Raw genomic sequence first — 26,389 nt, 5'->3', positions numbered from 1 at the left:
GTGCGCACGGGTTCTGTTGCTGTCCTGCTCTTCTGCCTCTAAGTGAGATACATGTGTAATGTTCTGAATTAGCTTTTCAATGATGAGATACGTCCAAACAGCATTCTAATTTGACATACTATATTTAGGATAGTGCTTTGCTTTTCACAACTCTAGTTTTCACAGTGTTTGTACAGATATCTTTTTTTTTTTAATATATATTTTTTATTGATTTTTCACAGAGAGGAAGGGAGAGAGATAGAGAGTCAGAAACATCGATGAGAGAGAAACATCGATCAGCTGCCTCCTGCACATCTACTGGGGATGTGCCCGCAACCCAGGTACATGCCCTTGACCGGAATCGAACCTGGGACCTTTCAGTCCGCAGGCCGACGCTCTATCCACTGAGCCAAACCGGTTTCGGCCAGATATCTTTTTTTTTATAGTAATCTTAAAATAGCAGCTGTTAGTCCATGTTACAGATCAAGAACCAGAAGTACGAGACTTCATGACTCTAAAGCCAGTGAATTGTTCTGAGTTATTAAACATACTTAGGAACAAATCCAGGAAGTTTGTGCTAACTTGAAATAAGAAATGTGTAAGTCTATCTCTTCCCCCCTTATCTTAACTGTTGTATTTTCTCCACCTGCCTTTCCCTTCCTCTGATATTAGAGAGAAACTAGTTACTCTAGTTTCTACTCAGTAACTTGTCAGTGGGACCATTCTATCTCATGTTGTAAAAAACACAAATTTATGAATTGCTAGGGGTAAATTTTTTAATTTATTTTTATTATTTTTAAAAAAATATATTTTATTGATTTTTTAGAGAGAGGAAGGGAGAGGGATAGAGAGTTAGAAACATCGATGAGAGAAAAACATCGATTCAGCTGACTCCTGCACACTCCGTACTGGGGATGTGCCCGCAACCAAGGTATATGCCCTTGACCGGAATCGAACCTGGGACCCTTCAGTCTGCAGGCCAACGCTCTATCCAGTCAGGGCTGGGGTAAATTTTTTAAATGGCATATTGTGTTTGGGGCGGGTAGAGAGTTTATTTTTTAAATATATTTTTATTGATTTCAGAGAGGAAGGGAGAGGGAGGGAGAAAAATATTAATGATGAGAGAGAATCATTGATCAGCTGCCTCCTGCGTGCCCCTGACTGGGGACTGAGCCAGCAACCACAACCTGGGCATGTGCCCTGACCAGGAATGGAACATTGACCTCCTGGTTCATAGGTCGACAACCGACCACTGAGCCACACCAGCTGAGCAGAAGAATTTCTTTAGAGCATCAGAATTTGGGGCTGCTGTACTCTTCAAAGAGTAATATTGGTGATTTATGCAATATTGATTTAGAACTTTTTTTTCATTGTCACCTGAGGATATGTTGATTTTTAGAAAGAGAGGAAGGGGGTGGAGGAGAGAGAGAGAGAGAAACATCAATGTGAGAGAGAAACAGTGAATGATTCCCTCCCATATGTGCTTCGAACAGGGATTGAACCACAGCCTAGATACATGCTCAGAGACTAGTAATCAAACTTGCAACCTTTTGGTGTACTGGATGGTACTCCAAACAACTATGCCACCCAGCCAGGCAAAATGTGTTTTTTAAGGTCACTTCATTTCTGGTTCTAATGATCATTGTTTAGTCATGATTTTCAGTGGAAAAATAAGACTTGGGTGGCCAAGCAGGTCAAGTTGTTGATAATCATTTGGAAGTTCTATCCATCTATATAAAAAGCTGGTAACCACACCACCGGAACTATTGGTCGCTATGACGTCCGCTGCGGCCAGTGAACCAACCTGATCAAGGGGTGGGGCCAACTGGCCAACCTCCCGTGGCCCCTCCCCCTAGCCAGCACTACCCTTGATAGGCCTCTCTCACCCCAGTAGGGGGCAGGGCCAGCTGACTAATCTCCTGCAGCCCCTTCCCCAACTTGTCCCATCCCAGATCAGTCCCCCCACTGCGATCAGAGGTGGGGCTGGCCAGCCAACTGCCTGCAGCCCCTTCCCTTCCCGCCCCCCCCCCCCCGCTGGCCCTGCCCCCGATGGGCCCCCACCACCCTGATCAGCCTGCGGCCCCTCCCCCCAGCCAGCTCCACCCCCGATTGCTGCCCACATACCAATTGGGGGTGGGGCCGGCTGGCCCACTACCCACAGCCCCTCCCCATGGCTGGCCCTGCCCCCAATTGGACCCCCCACCCCAATCAGGTACGGGGCCCACCAGCCAATTGCCCATGGCCCCTTCCCCCAGCCATCCTGGCCCTGATTGGGTCCCGGCCAGCTGGCCAACCTCCGGCCCTCTCCTCCTCCCAACAGGCCTGGCCCTGATCTGCCCCAATTGGAGCCGGGCCACCCGAACCCCACCGGTGCATGAATTCGTGCACTGGGCATCTAGTATAATTGTAAGAGAATAACCACATTTCAAGGAAATTATTTTAATAAGTTATTTCTAATGTGAGTTGCAAGAAGTTAATGAACTCTTGATAAATGTTTTTGCTGACATTAGAGCACTTTTTGTTATTACCATCATTTTCGGGGCGGCGGGGGTGGGGAGCAAGTTACATAGCCTGTCTCTTTCTTGGTTTTCTTATTTCTGAAATGGAGGCAGTGATTACTACTATCTGACAGGCTTGTCATGATTATATACAGGTAAGTACCTAGAATATTCTGGCACCTAGCCAACTCTCTAGTATTAGTTATCATGCCATTAGGACTTATGTCTCCTGTTTTTCATTCTTGTCACATCTTAGAGTGTCTTTTTAATACTGGTTAATTGCTTTAAATCATGAAGTCGCTAATAGTTGATTTGGATTTGAGTATCTACTGCTTACAAAGTAGTAAATTACATAAAGGTAAAAACATAGAGAAGCTATTTGTTGATGGTAGACATTTCTGACAGGTGTGAGGTGATACCTCATTATCGCTTTAATTTGTATCTCTCTGATGATCAGTAACTTTGAGCGTTTTTTCATGTCTCTTGGCCATCTGTATTTTCACTTTGGAGAAGTGTCTATTTAGGTCCTTTGCTCATTTTTTTGTTGGATTGTTTGTCTTTCTTTTGTTAAGTTGTATGAGTTCCTTATATATTTTGGATATATTAGATATATCATTTCCTTTATCAGATATATCATTGCCAAATATGTTCTCATACAGTGGGCTCCCTTTTCATTTTGTTGATAGTTTCTTTTGCTGTGCAGAAGCTTCCCATTTGTTTATTTTCTCCTTTGTTTCCCTTTTAGGAGATGTATTGACAAACATATTGCTATGAGAGGTTTCCAAGCTTTTACTGCCTATGTTTTCTTCTAGGATTTTTATAGTTTCATAGCTTACATTTAAGTCTTTTATGCATTTTGAGTTTATTCTTGTATATGGTATAAGTTGGTGGTCTAGTTTTATATTTTTGCATGCATCTGTCCAATTTTCCCAACACCATTTATTGAGGAGACTGTCTTTACTCCATTGTATTCTCTTGCCTCCTTTGTCAAATCTTTGTCAAATATTAATTGAGCATAATGGCTTGAGTTGATTTCTGGATTCTCTGTTCTATTTCATTGATCTATATGCCTGTTCTTGTGCCAGTATCAAGTTGTTTTGAGTATAGTGGCTTTGTAGTATAACATGATACCTAGTATTGTGATCCCTCCAACTTTGTTCTTCTTTCTCAAGATTGCTGTGGCTATTCATTTTTTTTTGTTTTGTTTTTTTTTTTAAAAAAAAATATTTTTATTGATTTCAGAGATGAAGGGGAGAAAGGGAGAGATAGAAGCATCAATGATGAGAGTAATTGATCGGCTGCCTCCTAAATGCCCCCCTACTTGGGATTGGGCCCACAACCCAGGCATATGCCCTTGACTAGAATCAAACCAGGGACCCTTCATTCCGCAGGCCGACACTATCCACTGAGCCAAACCAGCTCGGGTATTTGTGGTCTTTTTTGGTTCCATATAAATTTTTGGAGTTTTTTAGACCTGTGAAATATGCCATGGGTATTTTAATAGGGATTGTGTTGACATTTTGGATAGTATGGACATTTTGATGTTGTTGATTCTAGCAATCCATGAACATGGCATATTCTTCCACTTTATATTTTCCTCTACCTCTTTTCTTCAACGTCTTGTAGTTTTCCAAGTTAAGGTCTTTTACATCCTTGCTTAAGTTTATTCCTAAGTATCTTAATTTTTTTGTTGCAATGGTAAGTGGGATTGTTCTTTTAGTTTCTCTTTATGAGTTCATTATTGGTGTATAAAAATGCCATTGATTTCTGGGTGTTAATTTTGCTGGCAAGGCTGTAGAGAAAAGGGAACCCTAGTACACTGCTGGTGGGAATGCAGACTTGTGCAGCCATTATGGAAAACAGTATGGAGTTTCCTCAAAAAATTAAAAATGGAACTCTCATTTGACCCAGTCATCCCACCTCTAAGAATATATCCTAGGAAATCAGAAACACCCATCAGAAAGGATGTATGCACTCCTATGTTCATAGCAGCACAACTTACAATAGTTAAGATCTGGAAACAGCCCAAGTGCCCACCAGTAGATGAGTGGATAAAAAAGCTGGGGTACATTTACACCATGGAATACTATGCAGCAGAAAAAAAAAAAGAAAGAAGGATTGCTTATCCTTTGAGATAGCATGGAGGAACCTGGAGAGTATTATGCTTAAGCAAAATAAGCCAGTCAGAGAAAAAACTATGCAGCAGAAAAGAAAAAAAAAGAAGGATCGCTTATCCTTTGAGATAGCATGGAGGAACCTGGAGAGTATTATGCTTAAGCAAAATAAGCCAGTCAGAGAAAAAACAAGTATCACATGATCTCACTCATATATGGAATCTAGTGAACAGAATAAACTGATGAACAGAATAGATCTGGTGACATAGAAGCATGGAACATACTGTGAAATCTCAGGGAAGGCCGAGGTTGGGTGGATGGGAAGAGATCAACCAAAGAACTTGTATGTATATAACCCATGGACACAGACAGTAAGGTGGTGAAGGCCTGGAGAATGGGGGCGGGCTAGAAGGAGTCAGTGGGGAAAAATGGGAGACATATGTAATACTTTCAACAATAAAGATTTTTTTTAAAGAGTTGCTAAGATTTAAAAAAAAAATAAACACATAGTGAAACCATCAAGAGTACTAATGTTGCTAAGAGTGTGAAAGTGCTCACAAAACAACAACCCACGGCAATTGAATAGGTAGAAAACAGTTGTTGATTGGATCAGCAAAAAGCATTTAGCTGGTGAGAGCATTTCGGAGGAAAGCATTTAGCTGGTGAGAGCATTTCGGAGGCATTGCTATATGAAAAATTCATATAAGGCTAATAGGGGGTGGTTCCAAAAATTTCAGAAGTGTTTATAGATTAAACAGTACATTAGGAATGTACTGTATATAAGAAAAGTTAAAACAGAATCATTTTTGGGAGAGGGGGTCTGGAATGGAATAATTCAATTTACATGATTTCTAATGGGAAAGAAATGATTCGGTTTTCGAACAAATCACTTCTTGAACAGCCTTCCATAATGAATTTGGTTCGAGAACCAAGGTTCCACTATAATTAGAAATAGTGGTTTATACAAGTGTTAGGAAAAAGAAAGAGAATAGAGACATGATTTAAAAGGGGGGAAAAAGCAGATGGTACAGGTGTGAATGCCGAGGAAGGTAGTAGTGGTGTATTAGATGCAGAGTACCTTTTGCATTGCTCTTTGCAACGAGGGTTGTATCTGCATTGTTCTATCCTGATGGCTTAGTGCTGCGCCTGGCACTCACTGAGCATTTGGGGAGTATTTATTGGGTACATGGGGGCAGGGGATGAGAGACAAATAGAGAAACACCTTGTGCAGAAGCAAAGGCCAAGATGAACTGGAACTGTAGGAACCATATACAAAGAGGGATTCAAGACTCAGTACTTCTTAAGTATAGTATTCATTTATTTATTTATTATTATTATTTGCTAACCCTCACCCAAGGTTATTTTTTTCATTGCTTTTTAGAGAGAGTGGAAGAAAGGGGCGGGGGGGAGGAGAGTGAGAAACATCAATGTGAGAGAGATACATTGATTGGTTGCCTCCCACACATGCCCTGACCAAGGCTGGGGATCGAACCTGCAACCTAGGTTCATGCCCTTGGTTCATAGGTTCATAGTCAGCCACTGAGCCATGCCAGCTGGGCCCAGGTTTGTGCTCTTGATAGGAAATGGAACTTGTGACTCCACTGTGCGCAGGCTGGTGCTCTAACCACTGAGTGTAACAGCCAGGGCTTGAGTCTAGTTTTCTTGAAGGTAAAGGGGAACCCTGTTTTTTGCCTATTCACCAATACCTAAACAATGAGGAAACTTCCAGGTAGGCATTCACTGAGACATCCTATTTTGTGGACATACTTATTGCCTTGCCTCCTGAATATGAATAAAGTAGATACGATAGTTTTAACCACATTGGCTTCTGTTGATTTTAGAAGTAGTTGTTTTTTACTTGAAACTTTAATCACCCCAACTAGAGTGAATTTATTTTGTCTTTTTTTTCCTTTATTGATGAAGGTATTACATATGTATCCTTATCCTCTCATTACCCCCCACCCCCCACTCATGCCCTCACCTCCCTGGTGTCTGTGTCCATTGGTTAGGCTTCTATGCATGCATACAAGTCCTTTGGTTGATTTCTCCTCCTTACCCCCACCCTCCCCTCCCTTCCCTCTGAGGTTTGACGGTCTGATTAAGTGTCTCTGTCTCTTGATCTGTTTTTATTCATCAGTTTATGTTCATTATATTCCACAAATGAATAAGATCATGTAATATTTATCTTTCTCTGACTGGCTTATTTCACTTAGCATAATAATCTCCAGTTCCTTCCATGCTGTTGCAAATGGTAAGAATTCATTCTTTTTTTTTACTGTAGCATAGTATTCCATTGTGTATATGTACCACAGTTTTTAATCCACTCATCTGCTGATGGGCACTTAGGCTGTTTCCAAATCTTAGCTATGGTAAATTGTGCTGCTTCAAACATAGAGGTGCATATATCTTTTCTGATTGGTGTTTCTAGTTTCTTGGGATATATTCCTAGAAGTGGAATCACTGGGTCAGATGGGAATTCCATTTTTAGTTTACTGTTCTCCACAGTGGCTGCACCAGTCTATATTCCCACCAGCAGTGCACAAGGGTTCCTTTTTCTCCACATCCTCGCCTGCACTTGTCATTTGTTGATGATAGCTATTCTAACAGGTGTGAGATGGTACCGCATTGTCGTTTTGATTTGCATCTCTCAGATGATTAGTGAATTTGAGCATGTTTTCATATGTCTCTTGGCCTTCCTATGTCCTCTTTCGAAAAGTACCTATTTAGGTCCGTTGCCCGTTTTTTGATTGGGTTGTTTATCTTCCTTTTGTTAAGTTGTATGAGTTCCCTATAAATGTTGGAGATTAAATTCTTATCGTTGATAACATTGGCAAATATGTTCTCCCATGCAGTGTGCTTTCTTGTTGTTTTGTTGATGGTTTCTTTTGCTGTGCAGAAGCTTTTCATTTTGATGTAGTCCCATTTGTTTATTTTCTCTTTAGTTTCCATTGCCCTAGGAGCTGTATTGGTGAAAATACTGCTTCGGCATATGTCTGAGATTTTGCTGCCTGTGGATTCCTCTAATATTTTTATGGTTTCCCGTTTTAGTTTAAGTCCTTTATCGATTTTGAGTTTATTTTTGTGTATGGTGTAAGTTGGTGTATTTTGTCTTTTTTAAGGTTGTTAATTTATTTGTGGTTTCTTTGATGACTTATCCTGTCCCTGTTTACATTAGGAGAGCATCGGGCAATATGTGCACCTTTCTGGGTTAATGCAATGAGACGACACCAAACTCAGGGCTCCTGCTTGGCATTGCTCAAGGGCTCCTGGGACCAGGACTCTGGTCCCTTCCTTCAGATGCTCTGACCCCTGTACAGTGGGGTCAAGGCTCTAGTACCTGGAAAATGGTGAATAATTTGGCTGGGTTTACTGAAAGATTATGGCAGCAGAACTGGAGTTAATTTGAGGAGCAGCATTTTATTTTTTGAGCAGCATTTTTGACTACCTTTTCTTTAGACTCGTGGAGCCACTCAGGTGAGCAGAAGAAAAATTGGGGTGGTTGTTAGTTTAATAAGGTTCACCGGAAAAGACCTCCCCAGTCCCTAAAGAAGGTGAAGGTGGTAGCATGTGAGTACTTGGAATAGTGTGAGTACCTGGGACAAATGGAGCAGAAGCGTCTGTTCTGCCTGGACAGCAAGAGGCCAGTGATCCTGAAGTGAGCATGGACCCAGAAGTGCCCCATCAAGTACCCCTCTGACAGAGCTATTAGAGACCTTTTTTTCTGGAAGAACTTTCATTTTCTACATCCTTTGCTTATATGAGTGTTTGAGGTTTATTTTCAAATTTTATCTATCTATGTTCTATTCAGATTTGCAATTCTGCAAATTTTGTTGGGTAGTCTAGAGCATTGATGATAATTGGATTCATAGTTATTTATCAGTTACTGTCTCTAGAGAGCCTTGTATTCAGTAGGAATTTAGATTCTAATGAGAAATTGAGTTCTGAATGCACCCACTTTTGTTACTGTTGCCCTTGATTTCACCCCTAAAGTATGTGTACATAGGCTCAGCCCTTTTTAGCATAAATTTTCTGCATTTTAATTCTGATTAAGTATAATTGCATTTGATTAGAATTTGGATACAAATGCATATATCAAAATTTTTCGTAGGTACCAACAGCCAAGGTTTCGGAGCTAAACCCCAATGCAAAAGTATGGGGGACACCTGTGTTACATTTGGAGGCAGGTAGTGCATCAGACAGTGGTGTGAGTGCAGCCTGGGAGGACACCTCCTGCCAGTGTCCCAACTACAGCCAGGAGGGTGAGTGGTGAGCTCAATGCCATGAGGAGCATCTTTGCTCTCCAGGCGTGGTCTTTGTTTCCTTTTAAATTGTCTTTAAGAAATTGTTAATTAAAATTTGTGTCCTGGTTTGTGATACTACTTAAGAGCCATACCATCTTTCACCATCAACTTAAAAAAAATCGAACTAACTATATACATAAGCTTTTGTTTTGTTTTAAGAGAAAGTTACTCTTCTAACCCTATCTTTTGGGATAAAATTCCTAAATACAGAATTGGATGCCAATGGTGATGGTGACAAAAATCATGAAAATGCAGCACTGTCAGAGTTACAGGAGTTGGACCAAACAGCCATGAATACTTTGGCTCTGGATCACTCTGAATATGAGTCTCTGCCTGAAAACAGCGAAACAGGTAAAGCTGCTTTATGAATTTATTTTCATATAGAGTACAGGCTTTTTATGTTGCTTTTTGAAATTTAGCTTTTTAAGTCTTTCCCTGCACAGTGTGCCTGATAGTGCTTCTTTTGAGTCTGTTTTAAACTCACTCCTGTGTGGACAGAGATGAGGCTTTCTGGTCTGGGAAGGCATCATGGAAAGAGTGTGAGACCTGAGCACTTCCTGCAAAGTAAGTCCCATTGGACTGAGAGAAGCAGAAGAACTACCATGTGGCAGAGTGTGAGAGCACAGATAGGGAACATTAGTGTGAAATTGAGAGTCAAGCCCAAAGGAAGTTGGGTCTTTTTAAAAGAGGTATTTAAAGCTATTTTCAAAAGAAGAAAAGAACAAGGAAAAGAGAGCAGTTCTTCTTGGGGGGCCTGGATATGGGTAGATATAGAAGTGCCTACATTATGGGACATCAAAACTCACCTCCAAGTTTGTTTCTGACATAGTCTATAACCCCCAGAGACCTAAGAGGTAGGCTGTACTTTCATTGACAGTTAGTTGAAAGGGGCACCTCAAGAAGAAGGAATGACTATCCTAAGTTAGCTAGCAGAGCTGATGCAGGTGAAGTGTCCTCAGTCTCTCTGTCTAGAGATACACTTGAGTTACATGAATGAGAAAGCACACCCTCCCTTTCTGTGTTATGTTCTCACTACCAAATGTTGTTACATACAAGAGGTACACACGCACCACCATGTACTGTAAGTGTTTGGCATCATATATTTGGTTATTTTTGCCCTTAAAGCAGTGGTTCTCAACCTTCTGGCCCTTTAAATACAGTTCCTCATGTTGTGACCCAACCATAAAATTATTTTCGTTGCTACTTCATAACTGTAATGTTGCTACTGTTATGAATCGTAATGTAAATATCTGATATGCAGGATGGTCTTAGGCGACCCCTGTGAAAGGGTCTTTCGACTGTCAAAAGGGTTGTGACCCACAGGTTGAGAACCGCTGCCTTAAAGGGCCACACCTTTGAAGACCTTGTCTGCACTGTTGCTAATTTGGCTAGCACTTGTTGAATGTTTCCACTGACCTCTGTAATCTCCCATGACCCGCCTTTCGCCTTCATTTCATTACTTCCTTCATAGTTGCTTACTTAGCAAATGCTTCAAACTTGTTTAAATATAATTTACCTATTATGTGCCTATTCCTGAGCAGATAGATACATGTGGCTGAACAAAACTACATAGAAGTATAGTATTGCTTTAAGTTCTTGATCACAAACTTCCAGTGGACCCTTAGCATGGCCCACAGTGGCCCAGGGAAGTCATTCTTCTGGACCGCTGTTTCACAACTTCTGTTCTGTCTTCAGACCCAGCACTCTCCTCTTCTTCATTATTTTTGGATGTAGAGCCTCTTGAAGCATAATTGATATACAGTAAACATCACCTATTTTAAGTATATCCCAGCTTTTCTATAAGTTTTATTTTTCCTAGTTTATAGCACAGTATTCATTGCATTATAAAATTGATTTTCTGACTTGATTCCTCATTGATACCTCTCCCAAATGTGATACGATGGTGTACCTATAAAACCATCACCACAATCAAGATCACTACTTCTTTTAGTTGGCTTGTAAATTTTGAGGTTCATTCATGTTGTAACATTCACAGGTTGTTCCTTTTTGTTGCTGAATAGTATTCCAGTATGTTTTTCCATTTCATCTATTGATGAATATTTGGTTTGTTTCCAAATAAAACTGCCATGCACATTTATAAGCAAGACTTTATATGGACACCTGTCTGTTTCTCTTGGATAAATTCATAGATACGGAATAGACAATCATCTTGCAGGCATATGTTATCTGCTTAAGAAATGGTGAAGTTGTGTCACATAGTGGCTCCCTTTGTGTCCCCATCAGCAGTGGATCAGAGATCTAGCTGCCCCATACCCACACCAACACTGATAATGGTCAGTCGTTTTTAATTTTAGCCATTCTAAAAGGTAGGTAATGGAGTCTTACTGTGTTTTTAATTTGTATTTCCCTAATGACCAGTGGTGTCAAGCATGTATTTTTTTTTAAAAAAATATATTTTATTGATATTTTACAGAGAGGAAGGGAGAGAGATAGAGAGTCAGAAACATCGATGAGAGAGAAACATCGATCAGCTGCCTCCTGCACATCTCCTACTGGGGATGTGCCCGCAACCCAGGTACATGCCCTTGACCGGAATCGAACCTGGGACCTTTCAGTCCACAGGCCGACGCTCTATCCACTGAGCCAAACCGGTTTTGGCAAGCATGTATTTTTTAGTGAAGGGGGTCTGTTCAAGTCTTTTGCCCATTCTTAGTGGCTGCTTTAGTAATATGTTTTGAGAGTTCCTTGTATGTTTTGGACACAAGTCCTTATCAGATACGTGATGTGCAAATATATTCTCTCAATCTGTGTCTTTCTGTTCTCTTGATAGTTTCAATAGAAATATACAGTTTTTTATATAGTCCAATTTATCATTTTTAAAAATATAGTCCAGTGTATAATTTGTTTTTTCTTTTATGGATCTTGCTTTTGGTGTTGCACCTAAGAAATCTTATTTGTATGGTTTTAATTTTTGCATTTTTTAGGCCTGTTACAATTTCAAGTTAATTTTTGAATATGTTGTGAAGTGTGGAGCAAAGTTCTTTTTTCCCCCACATGTAGAAATTTGCTGGAAAGACTCTCCTTTCTCCATTGCACTGCCTTTGTGCCATTGTCAGAACCATCTGTTTATACATTTGTGGGTTTATCGCTGTCTCTCGATTTTATTAAAGTAGAAAATACTAAAAGTGTACAACTTTGTAAGGTTTGATATCAGTCTAGAGCTGTGGAAACCATTGCCATATTTTCTTTTTATTGAATTTATTGGGGTGACATGGGTTTGCAAAACCATGGAGGTTTAAAGTGTACAACTCAATAAAACATCACCTGCACACCGCATTGTGCACGCATCACCCCAAGCAAAGTCTCTCTCAGTCCTCATTTTCCCCTTTCTTTGCTATCATCATACTGTTTTCTGTTCCTGGGCGTTATGCATGTAAGTTTTTTGGTTAATTTCTTCACCTTCTTTCATCTAGTTCCCCAACCTCCCTTTCCTCTGACAGCTGTCAGTCTGTTCCATGTATCCATGCCTCTGTTTCTATTTTGTTCATCAGTTTATTTCATTCGATTTCACATGTAAGTGAGATCGTGTGTTATTTGTTTTTCTCTGACTGGCTTATTTCACTTAGCATAATAATCTCCAGGTCCATCCATGCTGTTGCAAAAGGTAAGATTTCCTTTTTTTTTTTTTTTTTTTTACTACCAAGTAGTATTCCATTGTGTAAATGTACCATGGCTTTTTTTATTCACTGATGGGCACTTGGGCTGTTTCCAGATCTTAGCTACTGTAAATAATGCTGCTATGAATATAGTAATGCATCTATTTTTTCAAATTAGTGTTTCAGGTTTGTTAGGATATATTCCCAAAAGTAGGATCGCTGGGTCAAAAGGCAGTTTCCATTTTGAATTTTTTGAGGAAAGTCCATACTTTTCCACAGTGGCTGCACCAGTTTACATTCCCACCAAATGTGCAGAAGGTTCCCTTTTCTCACCAGTACTTGTTGTTTGTTGATTTATTGATGATAACCATTCTGACAGGTGTGAGGTGATATCTCATTGTGCTTTCAATTTGTATCTCTCTGCTGATGAGTGATGTTGAGCATTTTTTCATATGTCTGTTGGCCATCTGTATGTACTCTTTGGAGAAGTATCTATTTAGGTTCTTTGCCCATTTTTTAATTGGGTTGTTTGTCTTTCTTGTGTTGAATTGTATAACTTCCTTATATATATTTTGGAAGTGAACCCCTTGCCACATGTCTTATTATCAAATACTAGAGACCCAGTGCACGGAATTGTGCACTGGTGGGGTCCCTTGGCCTGGCCTGTGCCCTCTCACAATCTGGGACCCCTCGGGGGATATCGGAGAGCTGGTTTTGGCCCGATCTCCGCAGGCCAGGCTGAGGGACCCCACTGGTGCACAAATCTGTGCATGGGGCCTCTAGTATGCATATAAGATCTTTAATCTCTTCCCGGCCTCCCCCTCCCTGCTTCCCTCTGAGATTCATCAGTCTGTTCCATGTTTCCATGCCTATGTGTTGAGCATCTGCCCCTTGGTGGTCAGTGCGCGCCATAGTTACCAGTCCAACAGTTGCTTAGGCTTTTATATGTATAGATGTTCTCCCATTCAGTGGGGATCTGTTAGTCTGTTTTGACAGCATTGCCACACTATTTTGATTACTGTAAGTTATTCTTAAAAACAGGTAATGTTAGCCTTCTCATTTTGTTCTTTTTCAGTTATTTTGGATTTTCTAATTTCCATTTTCATTCAAATTAGAATAAGATGGTTATTAGCTATAAAATGCTGAGGTTTTTTAATTGAAATTGCATTGAATCTATAGATCAATTGGAGAAAATTGATATCTTAAGCCAGTATTCATGAATAAGATATGTGTTTCCACGTGTTTAGGTCTTTGATTTATCTTGGCTTTTGTGGGGGTTTTGTGTGTTTGTGTGTGTTTTTCAGTGTACTGATATTTCACATCTTTTGTTCAACTTATCCTTAAGTTTTTTGTAATTTTTGGTGCTATTCTATTGTAAGTGATTTTTTTAAAACTTTAATTTGTTTATACAAATTAAGCAGTTGTTAAGCAATTGTTTATCAGTAGATAGAAATATAATTAATTTTTATAAATTGACATTATACCCTGTAAACTTGCTATTAAGATCAGTTACTAGTTTTAGGAACTTTTCTGTAGATTCCATTGGATTTTCTACATAGATGTGAATTTATCTGTGAATAAATTCAGTTTTATTTCCTAGCCAGTCTGGTACCCTTTATTTCTTTATCTTGCCTGATTGTACTAGATAGAGCTTCCATTGCAAAGGTGAACATATGTGGCGAGTGCAGACATCTGATTGAACTTAGAGGGGGAAACAGTCTTTGTATTGAGTATAATGTTAGTTATTTTTACCTATATGACCTTTATTGGGTTATGTTTTCCTGGGAGTTTTTATGAGGAATGGTTCTTGAACTTTTCCTCCATCTGTGGCAGTGGTCATATATTTTTTTCTATTTTAGTGTTTTAAAGGTGAATTGTATTATTGATTTTTCAAACATTTAACCACACTTACATTCCTGGGATAAGCCTCACCTAGGTCATGATGTAATATACTTGATATATTGTTGGATTAGATTAGTCAAAATTTTGCTTAGAATTTGTACATCTGTGTCCATGAGTAATATTGGTCTGTATTTTTCTTTTTGATGTATTCCTTCCTGTTCAATTTTTGGATGAGTTTATTATTTCTTCCTTAAATTAAGAAATGAAGCCATCCAGGCCTACAATTTTGTTGTGGGAAAGTTTTTACCTACATGTTTTTATCTTTTATTTTTTAATACATAGGGCTTCTCAGGTTATCTATTTCTTCTTGAGGGAGCTTTTGTTACTTACGTCTTCCAAAGATTTGGACCAGTTCATTAATTGTCAAAGTTATTGGATAGAGTTACTTATATTATTCTATTTATATCCTTTTAATCTATAGAATCTGTCACATCACTCATTTCTGTTGGTAATTTGTGCCTTCCCCCCATCCCCCAATCAAATTTGGTAGAGGTTTGTCCATTTTATTGATCTCAAAAAAATAGTATTTGGTTTCATTGATTTTCCTTAATATTTTTTTTTCTTTTTTCATTGCTTTAAATCTAATCTTCATAATATACTTTCTTCTGGTTACTTGGCCTTAATTTGTTCTTTTTCTAGTGTCTTTTAAGACAGAAGCTGAACACATTGACATGGGGCCATTTCTTCTTTTTTTAATGTAGTCATTTACTTCTATAAATTTCCTCCTAAGTACTGCTTTAGCACAATCTCACAAATTGTGGTGCCTTTCTTTTAAATTTCAGTTTCCAATTTTTTCTAATTTCCTTCCTACATTTTTTTTTTTTTAAATCCAAACGTAATTTAGAAGTATTTAACTTAGTTTCTAAATATTTGGGGACTTTCCAGGGAACTTTCTTTTATTGACTTCTAATTTAATCTCTGTGGTCAAAGGACATACTTTGTATGACACGAATCTCTTTGGCCCAAAATATGGGTAGTCTTAGTAAATGTTCCCTTTGCACGAAAGAAGAATGTGTATTTCGCTATTGGTATGGGGGTGTTCTATTAATATCAGTCAGGTCTTGTTCAAGTGTACTATATTTCTGGTTTCTCCCTACTTGTTCTGTCAGTTATTAAGAGAGTTATTCTATCAGTATTGGATTTGTCTGTTTTTTCTTTTAGCTCTACCAGTTTTTGCTTCATGTATTTTGTAGCTCTGTATTAGGATTGCTATGACCTCTTGATGAATTGACTCCTTTGTCATTGTGAAACGACTTTCTTTATCCCTGGTAATTAATTGTCTTTGCTCTGAATTTACTCTAATAATATAGTCCTTCAGCTTTATTTTGATTGGTGCTAGCATGGTATATCTTTTTCCATCCTTTTACTTTTAACCTATTTGGGTATTTATATTTACTAAAGTACATTTCTTATAGATAACATAACAGTTGAGTTTTGTTTGTTTTTACAAAAAGTCAAGTCTTAATGATTTCTGCTTTAAATCCAGATGTTTAGAACATTAACATTTTCTGTGGTAATTGTTATGGTTAGCTTTGAGTCTCTCACCTTGCCATTTGTTTAAGAATAGTTTTAGACTTACAGAAAAATTGAGAAGATTGAGTATGGAGAGCTCTCAGTTCCTTCTATTTTTTTAAATCCTCACCTGAGTACATGTGTTTATTGATTTTTTTTTCTTTTGAGAGAGAGAGAGACAGACAGACAGACAGACAGACATGGATTGGTTGCCTCTCTGGGAATCGAACTTGCAACCCAGGTATATGCCCTGATTGGGAATCAAACCCTGGAGACCTTTTGGTTTACTGGACAACACTCCAGCCAACTAAGCCACACCTGCGGGACAGTACCTTCTATTCTTAACAGTCTTACATTATTAGTATGATATATCTGCCACAAATTCTAATCCAGTATTGGCACGTTTTACCTATTCCAGGATACCAAATTACATTTAGTTGTCATGTCTTCTTAGGCTCCTCTAGGCTGTAACAATTTCTTAGACTTTGCTTGCCTTTGATGACCTTGATAGTCTTAAGGAGAACTGATAAATTATTTTGTGTGTTTTTTTAAAAAATATATATACCTTTTTTTTATTGATTTCAGAGAGGAAGGGAGAGGGAGAGAAAGATAAATGATGAGAGTCACTGATTAGCCCTAGCTGGTTTGGCTCAGTGGATAGAGCGTCGGCCTGTGGACTGAAGGGTCCCGGGTTTGATTCTGGTCAAGGGCACATGCCTGGGTTGTGGGCTCGATCCCCACTAGGGGACGTGCAGGAGGCAGTGGATCAATGATACTCTCTCATCATTGATGTTTCTCTCTCTCTCTCTCTCTCTCTCTCTCTCTCTCTCTCTCTCCCCCCCCCTCTCCCCCCCCCCCTTCCTCTCTGAAATCAATAAAATATATACATTAAAAAAAAAAAAGAATCACTGATTAGGTGCCTCCTGCACATCCCCTACTGGGGATCGAGCCCACAACCCAGGCATTTGCCCTTTACTGGCATTGAACCTGGGACCCTTCAGTCTGCAGGCTGACGCTTTATCCACTGATCCATACCAGCTAGAGCTGAATTATGTTGTATGATGCTCTTCTATTCCTGGTGGAATTTGTTTGATTTTTTTTTCATGATCATACCAGAGTTATGGGTTTGGGAGATAAAAAAGACCACAGAGATTAAGTGCCATTTTTATCCCATCATGTTCAGAATACTTAGTATCAGCATGATTTATCACTGTGATATTGACCTTGACCACCTGCCTGAAGTAGGCTTATTAGTTTTCTCAATCTTAAAGTTTTCTCTTAAGGATCTGTTTATTTAGTGTTTTCAGTAGCATCCCTGTGACTCCACAATTTCTCACTTGTGACTTCGACTATCTCAAACTTTAAAGGTGCATTTATAAGGCTCTTGTGTAGGAATCGTGTGGTCTTTACAGCCTGTATGTTTATTATCCTCATCCTTGATTTTTTTGGCCTGTATTTATCTTTTCCTTATTTTGATTCTTTCCTTTATATTTTATTATTGCTTTATTATCTGTGTGCTTCTAGGCTGTCTGACAATTTTTTTTAGAATTGAGACAAAGCATAAACTTGTACATATCATCATAATAAGAGGCTAATAGCAAATAGTCGTTATGCCGTAACGCCATGATGCATTAACACATTAAGCGCCCTGTCAGTCACCCGTGACTGACACTATACTTTCCGTCTGGAAGACAAAACAGGCTGGGTGCTTACCGTGTTAAGGACTGATCAGCAGGGACCTGAGGCTGCGTGGTGCCAGGCCAGGGCCAGGGGACCTGAGGCTGCGCCCCCTGCTCCAGCACTGGGGGGCCTTAGGCTGCGCCCCCCTGAGGTTGGCGCTGGGACATGAGGCTGCACTCAGTGGAGCTTGATGTGGGTGGGCCCAGCCAGGTCTTGGTGTCGCCCAGTGGGGGTGGGGCTGGCCAGACACTTCTATTATAGAGAAAGGGCAAATAGCAGTATTAAAATATTTCCTCTAATTAATTCCCTTTTAATGTGCACGAATTTCATGCACCGGGCCACTAGTTATGTGATAAAAACCATCTGCTAAACTTTGGTAATAAATCTGATACTCAGATTATTTTTTGAAACTGTGTTTCTCTTTGGGGTGAGGGTTTGTGTTTTTTTTTCTTTTTTGCTTCTGCTTTCCTTTTTTAATGGGTAGAACAGCATTTTTCTTATATTCTCTATACACTAGATGACTTCATATGTATATTGAAAACATTAGAATTGCTGTACTGTATCATCTGCTTGGTAAATTTTAAGCCATTTTTCCTGAGTTGATTATTTTGTATAGGAGGAAATGAGTCTCAATCAGAAAGCCAGGAAGACCCCCGAGAAGTACTTAAAAAAACATTGGAATTCTGCTTATCCAGGTAAGGACGGTAGTAGTGTTTCTAGTACCTAATACTTGTGGTATTGTGTACTGGCTATTATATACAGACTAGAGGCCCAGTGCACAAAATTCATGCATGGGTAGGGTCCCTAGAGGCTGCCGGCCAGGGCCCTCCTTCATTCTGTGTCACCCCCTGGTGGTCAGCACACGTCATAGCAAGCGATCGAACTCCCAGTCGGTCGAACTCCCAAGGGGACACTTTGCATACTAGGCTTTTACATATATAGATGTGACGCTTTACATAGAAGGAGTGTATATCTGTTATTATCTATGTCTGTATATTTCTGTTAACAGGAAATCTGGAATAGTGAATAAGTAACAACCTCCGACATGTTGAAGAACTCTAGGCCAGAGCCCTCCACAGTTATCCACAAATTCATCTTGAATCATTATCTGGGTTGCTTTTTGAAATTTTGATTCCTGGGCCCCCTCCATACCCAGACTCTGAGTTATGAGGCTTTAGGTTGTCTGTCTTACAAAGACATTTTTCAGCACACTAAAGTTTGAGAACATATTTCCTGTACTAGTTTTTAAAATATGCCAAACGTTGCAATAGGAGATTGTTTTACTCATGCAGCATTCATATTTTTAGGTGTGTCCTCCCCCCGACCCCCAAATATTTTTGCTATTGAAAAGTAGAGGCACTCTTTAATAATAAAATTTCTTCTGTTTCTGACAGAAAAAGAAAAGTAGAGTAGAACATTTAAAGTTCAAATGGAAGAACGGGACAAACAAGAAGATGTAATTGAGTTAAATGTAATCTTTTTTTTTTTAAATATATTTTATTGATTTTTTACAGAGAGGAAGGGAGAGAGATAGAGTCAGAAACATCAATGAGAGAGAAACATCGATCAGCTGCCTCCTGCACATCTACTGGGGATGTGCTCGCAACCCAGGTACATGCCCTTGACCGGAATCGAACCCGGGACCCTTCGGTCCGCAGGCCGACGCTCTATCCACTGAGCCAAACCGGTTTCGGCATGTAATCTTTTTGAGTGAGAAGATAACCCTTTGGCACATGTAAAATTTTATCAGTATTAGTGATTTTTCAGTTTTTTCTCTGGGCCTGCCTTAATACTTAAGAATGTTCATCATAGGCCAAAATACCAGGAAGTAGCTCATATTCACCCAGACTGGTTATCTGTGACTTATCTTGTGATCCTTAAGTCATGTTATGATCAGGTGTTCTTTTTTTAATCCTGGTTGCTAGAAAGTGCTGGGAAGTGTTTCAGACTGAACAGCAAGCACTTTGGTCACCAACCTTTCCTGGTCTTTTCTTATTTTTCTTATTTTCTTGTTCTTTCAATTGTATTTCCTTTAAAAAATTGTGTTTGTGTTTTTAATAAGCTACTTAAATACTCTTTAGAACAGATAGCTATAAAGATTTACTCGCTCATTAGTTTTGGTTGTATAAAATGAAGTATACTTTTACTTTTACTCTCTCTGCTCCCCAAATGTCTTTGGAAAAAATGGACCTAGGGCAAATAACAGGTGGGTTTGGGTATAAACTAACTCTGAAGTGACGTCACACCACACGCATATCCTTGTAAGGCTTCCTCTTAAAGAAGTGTTAATTAAGAGAGATTGTCTTCTTTCTGCAGGGAGAACCTTGCTAGTGACATGTACCTTATATCGCAGATGGATAGTGATCAGTATGTGCCAATCACCACAGTGGCTAATCTGGACCACATCAAGAAGCTCAGCACTGACCTGGACTTGATTGTCGAAGTGCTGAGATGTAAGTGAATGACTGTCTAGGATGCATTTTACCTGGTATTGACATTTTTTTTTACCAGTGTGACTGCTAGATCCAATGCTAAGGTCCTTCATGGCAATTGGAGTCTTCCCTGACATATGGACCTTTCTGACCAGTCCCCGTTGTGGTGAAGTGCTCACAGCACTGAGCGTTGATGGGCTTCATAATTGATCATAGATCTAGGGAGTGGAAAAGGCTCGTGGAGAAATGAAAAGAAGCTGTGACATGAAGGAAAAGTAAAATAAATAGTGCTATTTTAGTGTAAGGTAAAATACATTTTAATTAGCATTCTAGTCACTAACTAAAGTAGTTCCTTTCAACTTTCACCTTCCTACTGAAGTTTGGTGGAATTGTGTTTTGAGGTTGTTTTTTAGACATTTGGCAACATCAAAGGAAGGTGTAAATCAGAGGCCCACAGTGATTCAGGAAATGTGAATAAAAATAGTTACCTGCCATGTGCGTCTGAAGGGTCGTGGGTTTGATTCCTGGTCAAGATCACACCTCTGTTAGAGGTTCCATGGCACTGGCCCGTGCGGGTGGCAACCAGTCGATGTGTGTGTCTTGTGTTGATGTTTCTCTCTCTTTTTTCCTCCCCCCCTCCCCCACCCTGCTCCCTCCCTTTCATCCTCTCTAGAAATCAATGAAAAAAATAATCTCGGGTGAGGATAAAATAAAAATGTATAGTTTGCTGGTGCCCTGATTTGTTTTGCAGATTGAGTTTTCTGCAACCTAACCATTTTATTTATTTTTTTGAAACCACTTTATTGAGGTATAATTGACATATAGTGAACTGTGCATATTTAAAATGTGCAGTTGAATCACTTTGGACATACATATGCATCAGTGACATCTTCACCATGATCAAGATTACAAACATGTCCACCACTGCCCAAAGTTTCCTGGTGCCCTTTGTAATATTTCTATCTATCCCCTCCTACCCAGAATGGCTTCAGTGGGAATTAGTTTTATATTAAGTGTATGATACGTCTGATTTTTTAAAAATGGGATTATTTTTAATTATAAAAATTCAGTTTATAATATTGTTTACAAGTACTGGGTGAATAATTTCTATAATCTCCCTCCTCAGGACTGCTCTACTGAATAGCTCTGATGGGCGTCCACAAAGAACACAGTACGATGTGTTCCCCCACCCCACCCAAATATTTCTAAATGATGATGGGTCATCACTGTGCCCGAATTAAAGCCCCATTTCTCTGAGTTACTGCCATGACTATCCATCTGACTCTTATGCAAAAGTGTTTACATATTCTCCCTGGTTTAGTTGTACTGTGGACAGCCAGTGAAGATTTTTTTTTTCTTGTGTCCATTTAGTAGTAGACAAAGAAGAACATCTTATCTTACAAACATAGTTGGATTTTCTATTCACAAATGAAGGTTTTCTTCTATTTTCTGTTCCTAGGCAAATGTCATAAGGTCATTAAATTATTGAAACAAATAATGAAGAAACTGGCAAAAACATAATTCATGAAGTTTGGATTCTGAAAACTAGTGTTGTGTTTTCCAGTATTGCTTTTGTTTTGGAATGTTCACTTAGAACAGGAACCTATTTTACATATTAGTTGAGATTGGTTCCACCTGACCCACTTGTAAAGGCCAGCAGCTTTCTTTTTTTCTTTTTTAAAATACAGTTTTGTGTTGATTTCAGAGAGGAAGGGAGAGGGAAAGAGAGAGAAACATCAATGATGAGAGAGAATCATTGATTGACTGCCTCCTGCACTCCCCACACTGGATCGAGCTCGCAACCCAGGCATGTGCCCTGACCGGGAATTGCAACATGATGTCATGGTTCATAGGTCAATGCTCAACCACTGAGCCAAGCCAGCCAGGCATCAGCAACTTTCTTAATCTTTATTTCTTATGAATTCAAAATGAAAAGTCATAATAAGACAGAAAATTATTTTATTTGGGAGGACTTGTAGAAAGGAAAAGCCATTAACCCTGAATTGTAATTGTTAGTTATTCGAGCTGTTTAGAACCTTTGTTTCATAGTGTTAACATTGGTTATAGCTCTTATAGGACTTTTAAATCATGTTCTATAGTTCTGAGAAATGTAATATGTAAGAGTAGTTTAAAACCTTTCACTAATTTACAGTGTATACAGGTTTTTTTTTCAATGTGTTTAGTTCCATAGTGTAACATCCTATTGGAGTATCTATATTATATCATAATGGAATGTAAATGACTGGTGTGTTTTAATATTTTATTTTACCATGCATTTTTCTTCTCTTTATAGCTTTACCTTTAGTCCAAGTGGATGAGAAGGGAGAAAAAGTAAGGCCAAATCAAAATCGTTGCATAGTAATATTACGTGAAATTTCTGAATCCACCCCTATAGAAGTAAGTAATTTCTCCTCACAAGGCTACGTTGAAGTTTTTTTTGTGTGGCTTTTTGTTTACTTTTGTGTTTTTTGAGGAGTGTATTTTAAAGAATTCTTATGTACAGTAACACTTTCCCCAGGATTTACACACTGATGATTTCAATATGATTCATATGTGCGAGTGGTTCTCAAAGTGTTTGGTCTCAGGACTTCACTACAAACTTTACATTTTAAAAAATAATTAATGGTGATTACAGTATTGAGAAATTAAAAGAAAAGGTTTAAATATTTATTTACTTTAAAGTAATAATAATAAACCCACAAGATAAAGAACTTCACTTTTCAAAACAAATATTTTCATGACAAGGATATACTGCAAAGAGTGCAGTGAGCAAGATTAACTTGTGCTTCATTCCAGCTGTTGGGCCCACATCAGTGCAGATGTTGTCTTAGTAAAAAGGCAAAGGCATCTTTTAATAAAGTAATGAATGTTTTTAATCCTCACCTGAGGGTATTTTCCCATTGATTTTTAGAGAGAGTGGAAGAAGGGGGTGGGGTGGGGAGAGAGGGAAAAACATCAATATAAAAGAGACACATCAATTGGTTGCCTCCCGCATGCACCCCGATTAGGACCAGGGATCAAGCCTGCAACCAGCATACATGCCCTTGCCTGGAATCTAACCTGGGACCCTTCAGTCCTCAGGCAATGCTCTATCCACTGAGCCAAACTGGCTAGGGCATAAAGGCATCTTTTTTTATGTAAATGGAATAGAGATCATAATTTGAGAAGTTCTAACTTAGGCAATAATTTTAGAAAACCACAGCATTTGATTGAGTTGTGAAAAGTAATGTTAGAGAATTGCTATAATATCTGTGACATATCCGAATGTGTCGGAGCTTTACACTAATCTGAGTTGCATGTGTGTAGTAAAACATACTGATGGTTGTGCCTTGAGAGAATGAAGAAAAGTCTTCCTATAGAGCATTAAGAATATTTTTTATTTGATTGGAGTTTTCTCATTATAGGTCACATCATTTTTTTCCCCCATACCTGATAAACTTTGAATGGATGCCAGGCATTTTGGACTGTAATGTTTTATAGTCCTTCCTCTTGACTATTCTTGAGCTTTGTTTTGAGATTCAGTTGTCTGACTTGGAAGCAGTTTCATCCTTAGGGGCAGTGGTTAGGTGGGAGCAAAGCTGCCTTTCTTCTAGAGCTGATTTATCTATGCTGACTGAGGCAGCACCCTCTGCATGCCCTGAAGAGGGCCCTGAAGGGGCTGGACTGAGCTAGGCTGTGCTCAACTCAGCTCACCCTCCTAGCACTGCGGCCTGTTAACTCCAGGTGTGAGCTAGGTTCTCCCAAGCTCACCTGTGTTGCATGGCCTGAGGTCCATTGTCTGAAAACTGTTATTCCACGTATTTTGTCTTTTATTTTTGTTTCATGTGGGAGGCTAAATCTGGCTTATCTTGGCCAGAAGCAAAAGTCCAGCTAATTTTCAAATTTCTTAAATCCCCAGCCTACTGGTAAAATTAAATTATATTTTCACATTAATTTAGCTTAATGGTATCTTGGGAGTAGAGAAAGCTGCCAATAAGTTGTGGACTTATGTTCCTATAGCAGTGGAACCTCAGTTCTGGAAGCCATACTGAACCTCTTGAGCTATTTTGAAGGAGCAATTCATTGGATATCAGTGTGTTAGACTCTAAGGATCTGTCTTGAGAGCATTGCATCTTTTGTATTTCATGTGGACAAAAGGTGGCATGGTTGAAAATTAATTTCTAACCTTTCTATTTCCCATAGGAAGTAGAAGCACTATTTAAAGGAGATAATTTACCAAAATTTATAAACTGTGAGTTTGCCTATAATGATAATTGGTTTATTACATTTGAAACAGAAGCTGATGCCCAACAGGTAAGCTTCTCTCCCTCAAGAAGTACAAAGTTTGCCAATACTTAACAATTAGATACATAGTGGGACTAAATTTGGGCAGAGATACTGCTATCACATTTCAGGGTTAAGTTTGAATATAAAGTTCAGAGGAAATCAAGTTGTAGCAACTTAAATAGGTGTGTGCTTGTAGATAGTTTTGTAGAAATATGAAAAGCAAGTGACATTATAATCTCAGGATATGTAAGACAAGCAGCCTAGAACATTAGTTCTGTTCTTGTATCTAGGCAGAGACAGATCTTACTAGTTGGCAAGTGTTTTGGGAAATTTGAACCTGACCTTATCTTTCACTTGGCATCACATGTGTTACAAGATACTTGAAAGAGCACCAAGGCTCTGGGAGGAGACACAGGAGTTAGGATGGTCTCCCTGCCCTGAAAGGAAGACTTTTCTCTGGGGAAACAGTAGCATGTATAAAGGAAGCTCTCAGTGTTAAATGGTTTCAATGCAGGGGGTTCAGAGGACAGAAACAAGCATCTGAAAAGGTGGACTTATAATTGGATTCGGGGGGAGGTTACTAGGAGGAGCAGGTAGCAAGTGGGTCAGAGCCTTCAGTGTTATGGAGTAGGATTTGGAAAAGAATAAAGACTTTAAAAAAATATATTTTCTTTATTTCAGAGAGGAAGGAAGAGGGAGAGAGAGATAGAAACATCATGATGAGAGAGAATTATTGATCAGCTGCCTCCTGCACGCCCCCATACTGGGGATTAAGCCTGCAACCTGGGCATGTGCTCTGGCTGGGAATGGAACCATGACCTCCTGGTTCATAGGTCAGTGACCCTCAACCACTAAGCCATACCAGCCGGGCAAGAATAAGGATTTTTGAATATTGCAATCCTAGTTTTTTCCTTTTCCAAACTGTAATCCCAGTTTCAAATTGTAGTTATTATTAGGAATTTAGCACCCATTCGTTGTTTCCCCTGGGTTAGGATTCTAGCCTGTGGTCTCTGGGAGCCTTTCATGTTATCTATTAATACTTACAAAATGTATACAGATGTTGGTTGTGAGAATTTTGGGTAGAGATTCCATAGATCTTATCAGGTTGTTTTTTTAAAAGGAATCTGTGGCCCAAAAAAGGTTAAGAATCACAGTTCTAGGTCTTGTCCATTGTATTTTAACGATATAATTCCTTGTCTGAGGTATTAACTGTCAATTCATCTTATTTGTAAGATTAACACCATGGTATTTTGGATGACTTTATCCTTAGGCTTATAAATATCTGCGAGAAGAAGTCAAAACTTTTCAAGGAAAACCAATTAAGGTAAGCAAGACTACTGGTTATACTTTATTTGTAAATCCATATTTTAAAGTATTCTAATAGACAATTATTATATTTTCACACAGGCACGGATAAAAGCAAAGGCAATAGCTATAAACACATTTTTGCCAAAGAATGGATTTAGGCCCCTGGATATGAGCCTTTATACGCAGCACCGTTACACAGCGTCCTTTTACTTACCTCCCATCTATAGCCCCCAGCAGCAATTCCCTCTCTATAGCCTGATTGCTCCCCAGACGTGGTCAGCAACACACAGCTATCTTGATCCACCCTTGGTGAGTCCTGTCTTTTCTTGTCCCTTATGTGACAGTTGTGTTGTGGACACTGCACTAGATGCTTTGAAGGATAGTGAACCAGATAACGTCTAGAGCTTGCTATAGAAAAACACCTTCTGGTTCTGTGATGCGTTTTAAATTTAATTGGGAGATAAATAAGGAGCCATGTGTATTTAAAAACTTTCAAACATTGTACTCAGTCCTTTGCCCAGTTTGCTTGCCCTCCTGTCTAGCATTTCTTTTCCTAAATGTAAGGAAATGTATACCTAGTAAAACAAAGTATGATGCGAGCTCTGGGGTGGGTAGCAGGGGAGCTGTGAGCATGAGGTGGTCTGGGGGGATGTTTTTAAGGAGAACAGTGTTCTCATAGATTTCTAACAGTCAAAGATGCATAGAAGACAAGCCATCTTGTAAGTGTTACTTCTCACATCAGCCCTATAGTCACTTGGCATAATTAATTTTTACATATTT

General features: G+C 39.1%; 1 protein-coding gene across 3 annotated transcripts in view; it reads left to right on the top strand.

Moving 5' to 3' along the window:
- LARP4B (La ribonucleoprotein 4B) overlaps window positions 1–26,389 on the top strand; it is a 101,743-nt gene that overhangs the window by 53,343 nt on the left and 22,011 nt on the right. For all 3 annotated transcript variants that reach the window (XM_081098317.1, XM_081098316.1, XM_081098315.1), the window contains exons 4-11: window positions 8,700–8,850; window positions 9,103–9,243; window positions 18,220–18,298; window positions 19,920–20,056; window positions 22,329–22,432; window positions 24,218–24,328; window positions 25,572–25,625; window positions 25,709–25,918. In XM_081098317.1, coding sequence (XP_080954443.1) covers window positions 8,700–8,850; window positions 9,103–9,243; window positions 18,220–18,298; window positions 19,920–20,056; window positions 22,329–22,432; window positions 24,218–24,328; window positions 25,572–25,625; window positions 25,709–25,918 — 987 coding nt within the window. The remainder of the gene's footprint in view (window positions 1–8,699; window positions 8,851–9,102; window positions 9,244–18,219; window positions 18,299–19,919; window positions 20,057–22,328; window positions 22,433–24,217; window positions 24,329–25,571; window positions 25,626–25,708; window positions 25,919–26,389) is intronic.

This window comes from Myotis nattereri (assembly GCF_964212035.1).
Source record: "Myotis nattereri genome assembly, chromosome: 1".
Taxonomy (NCBI): domain Eukaryota; kingdom Metazoa; phylum Chordata; class Mammalia; order Chiroptera; family Vespertilionidae; genus Myotis; species Myotis nattereri.
Note: the sequence above shows the minus strand (reverse complement) of the source record. Positions and strands in the feature narration are given on the sequence as shown.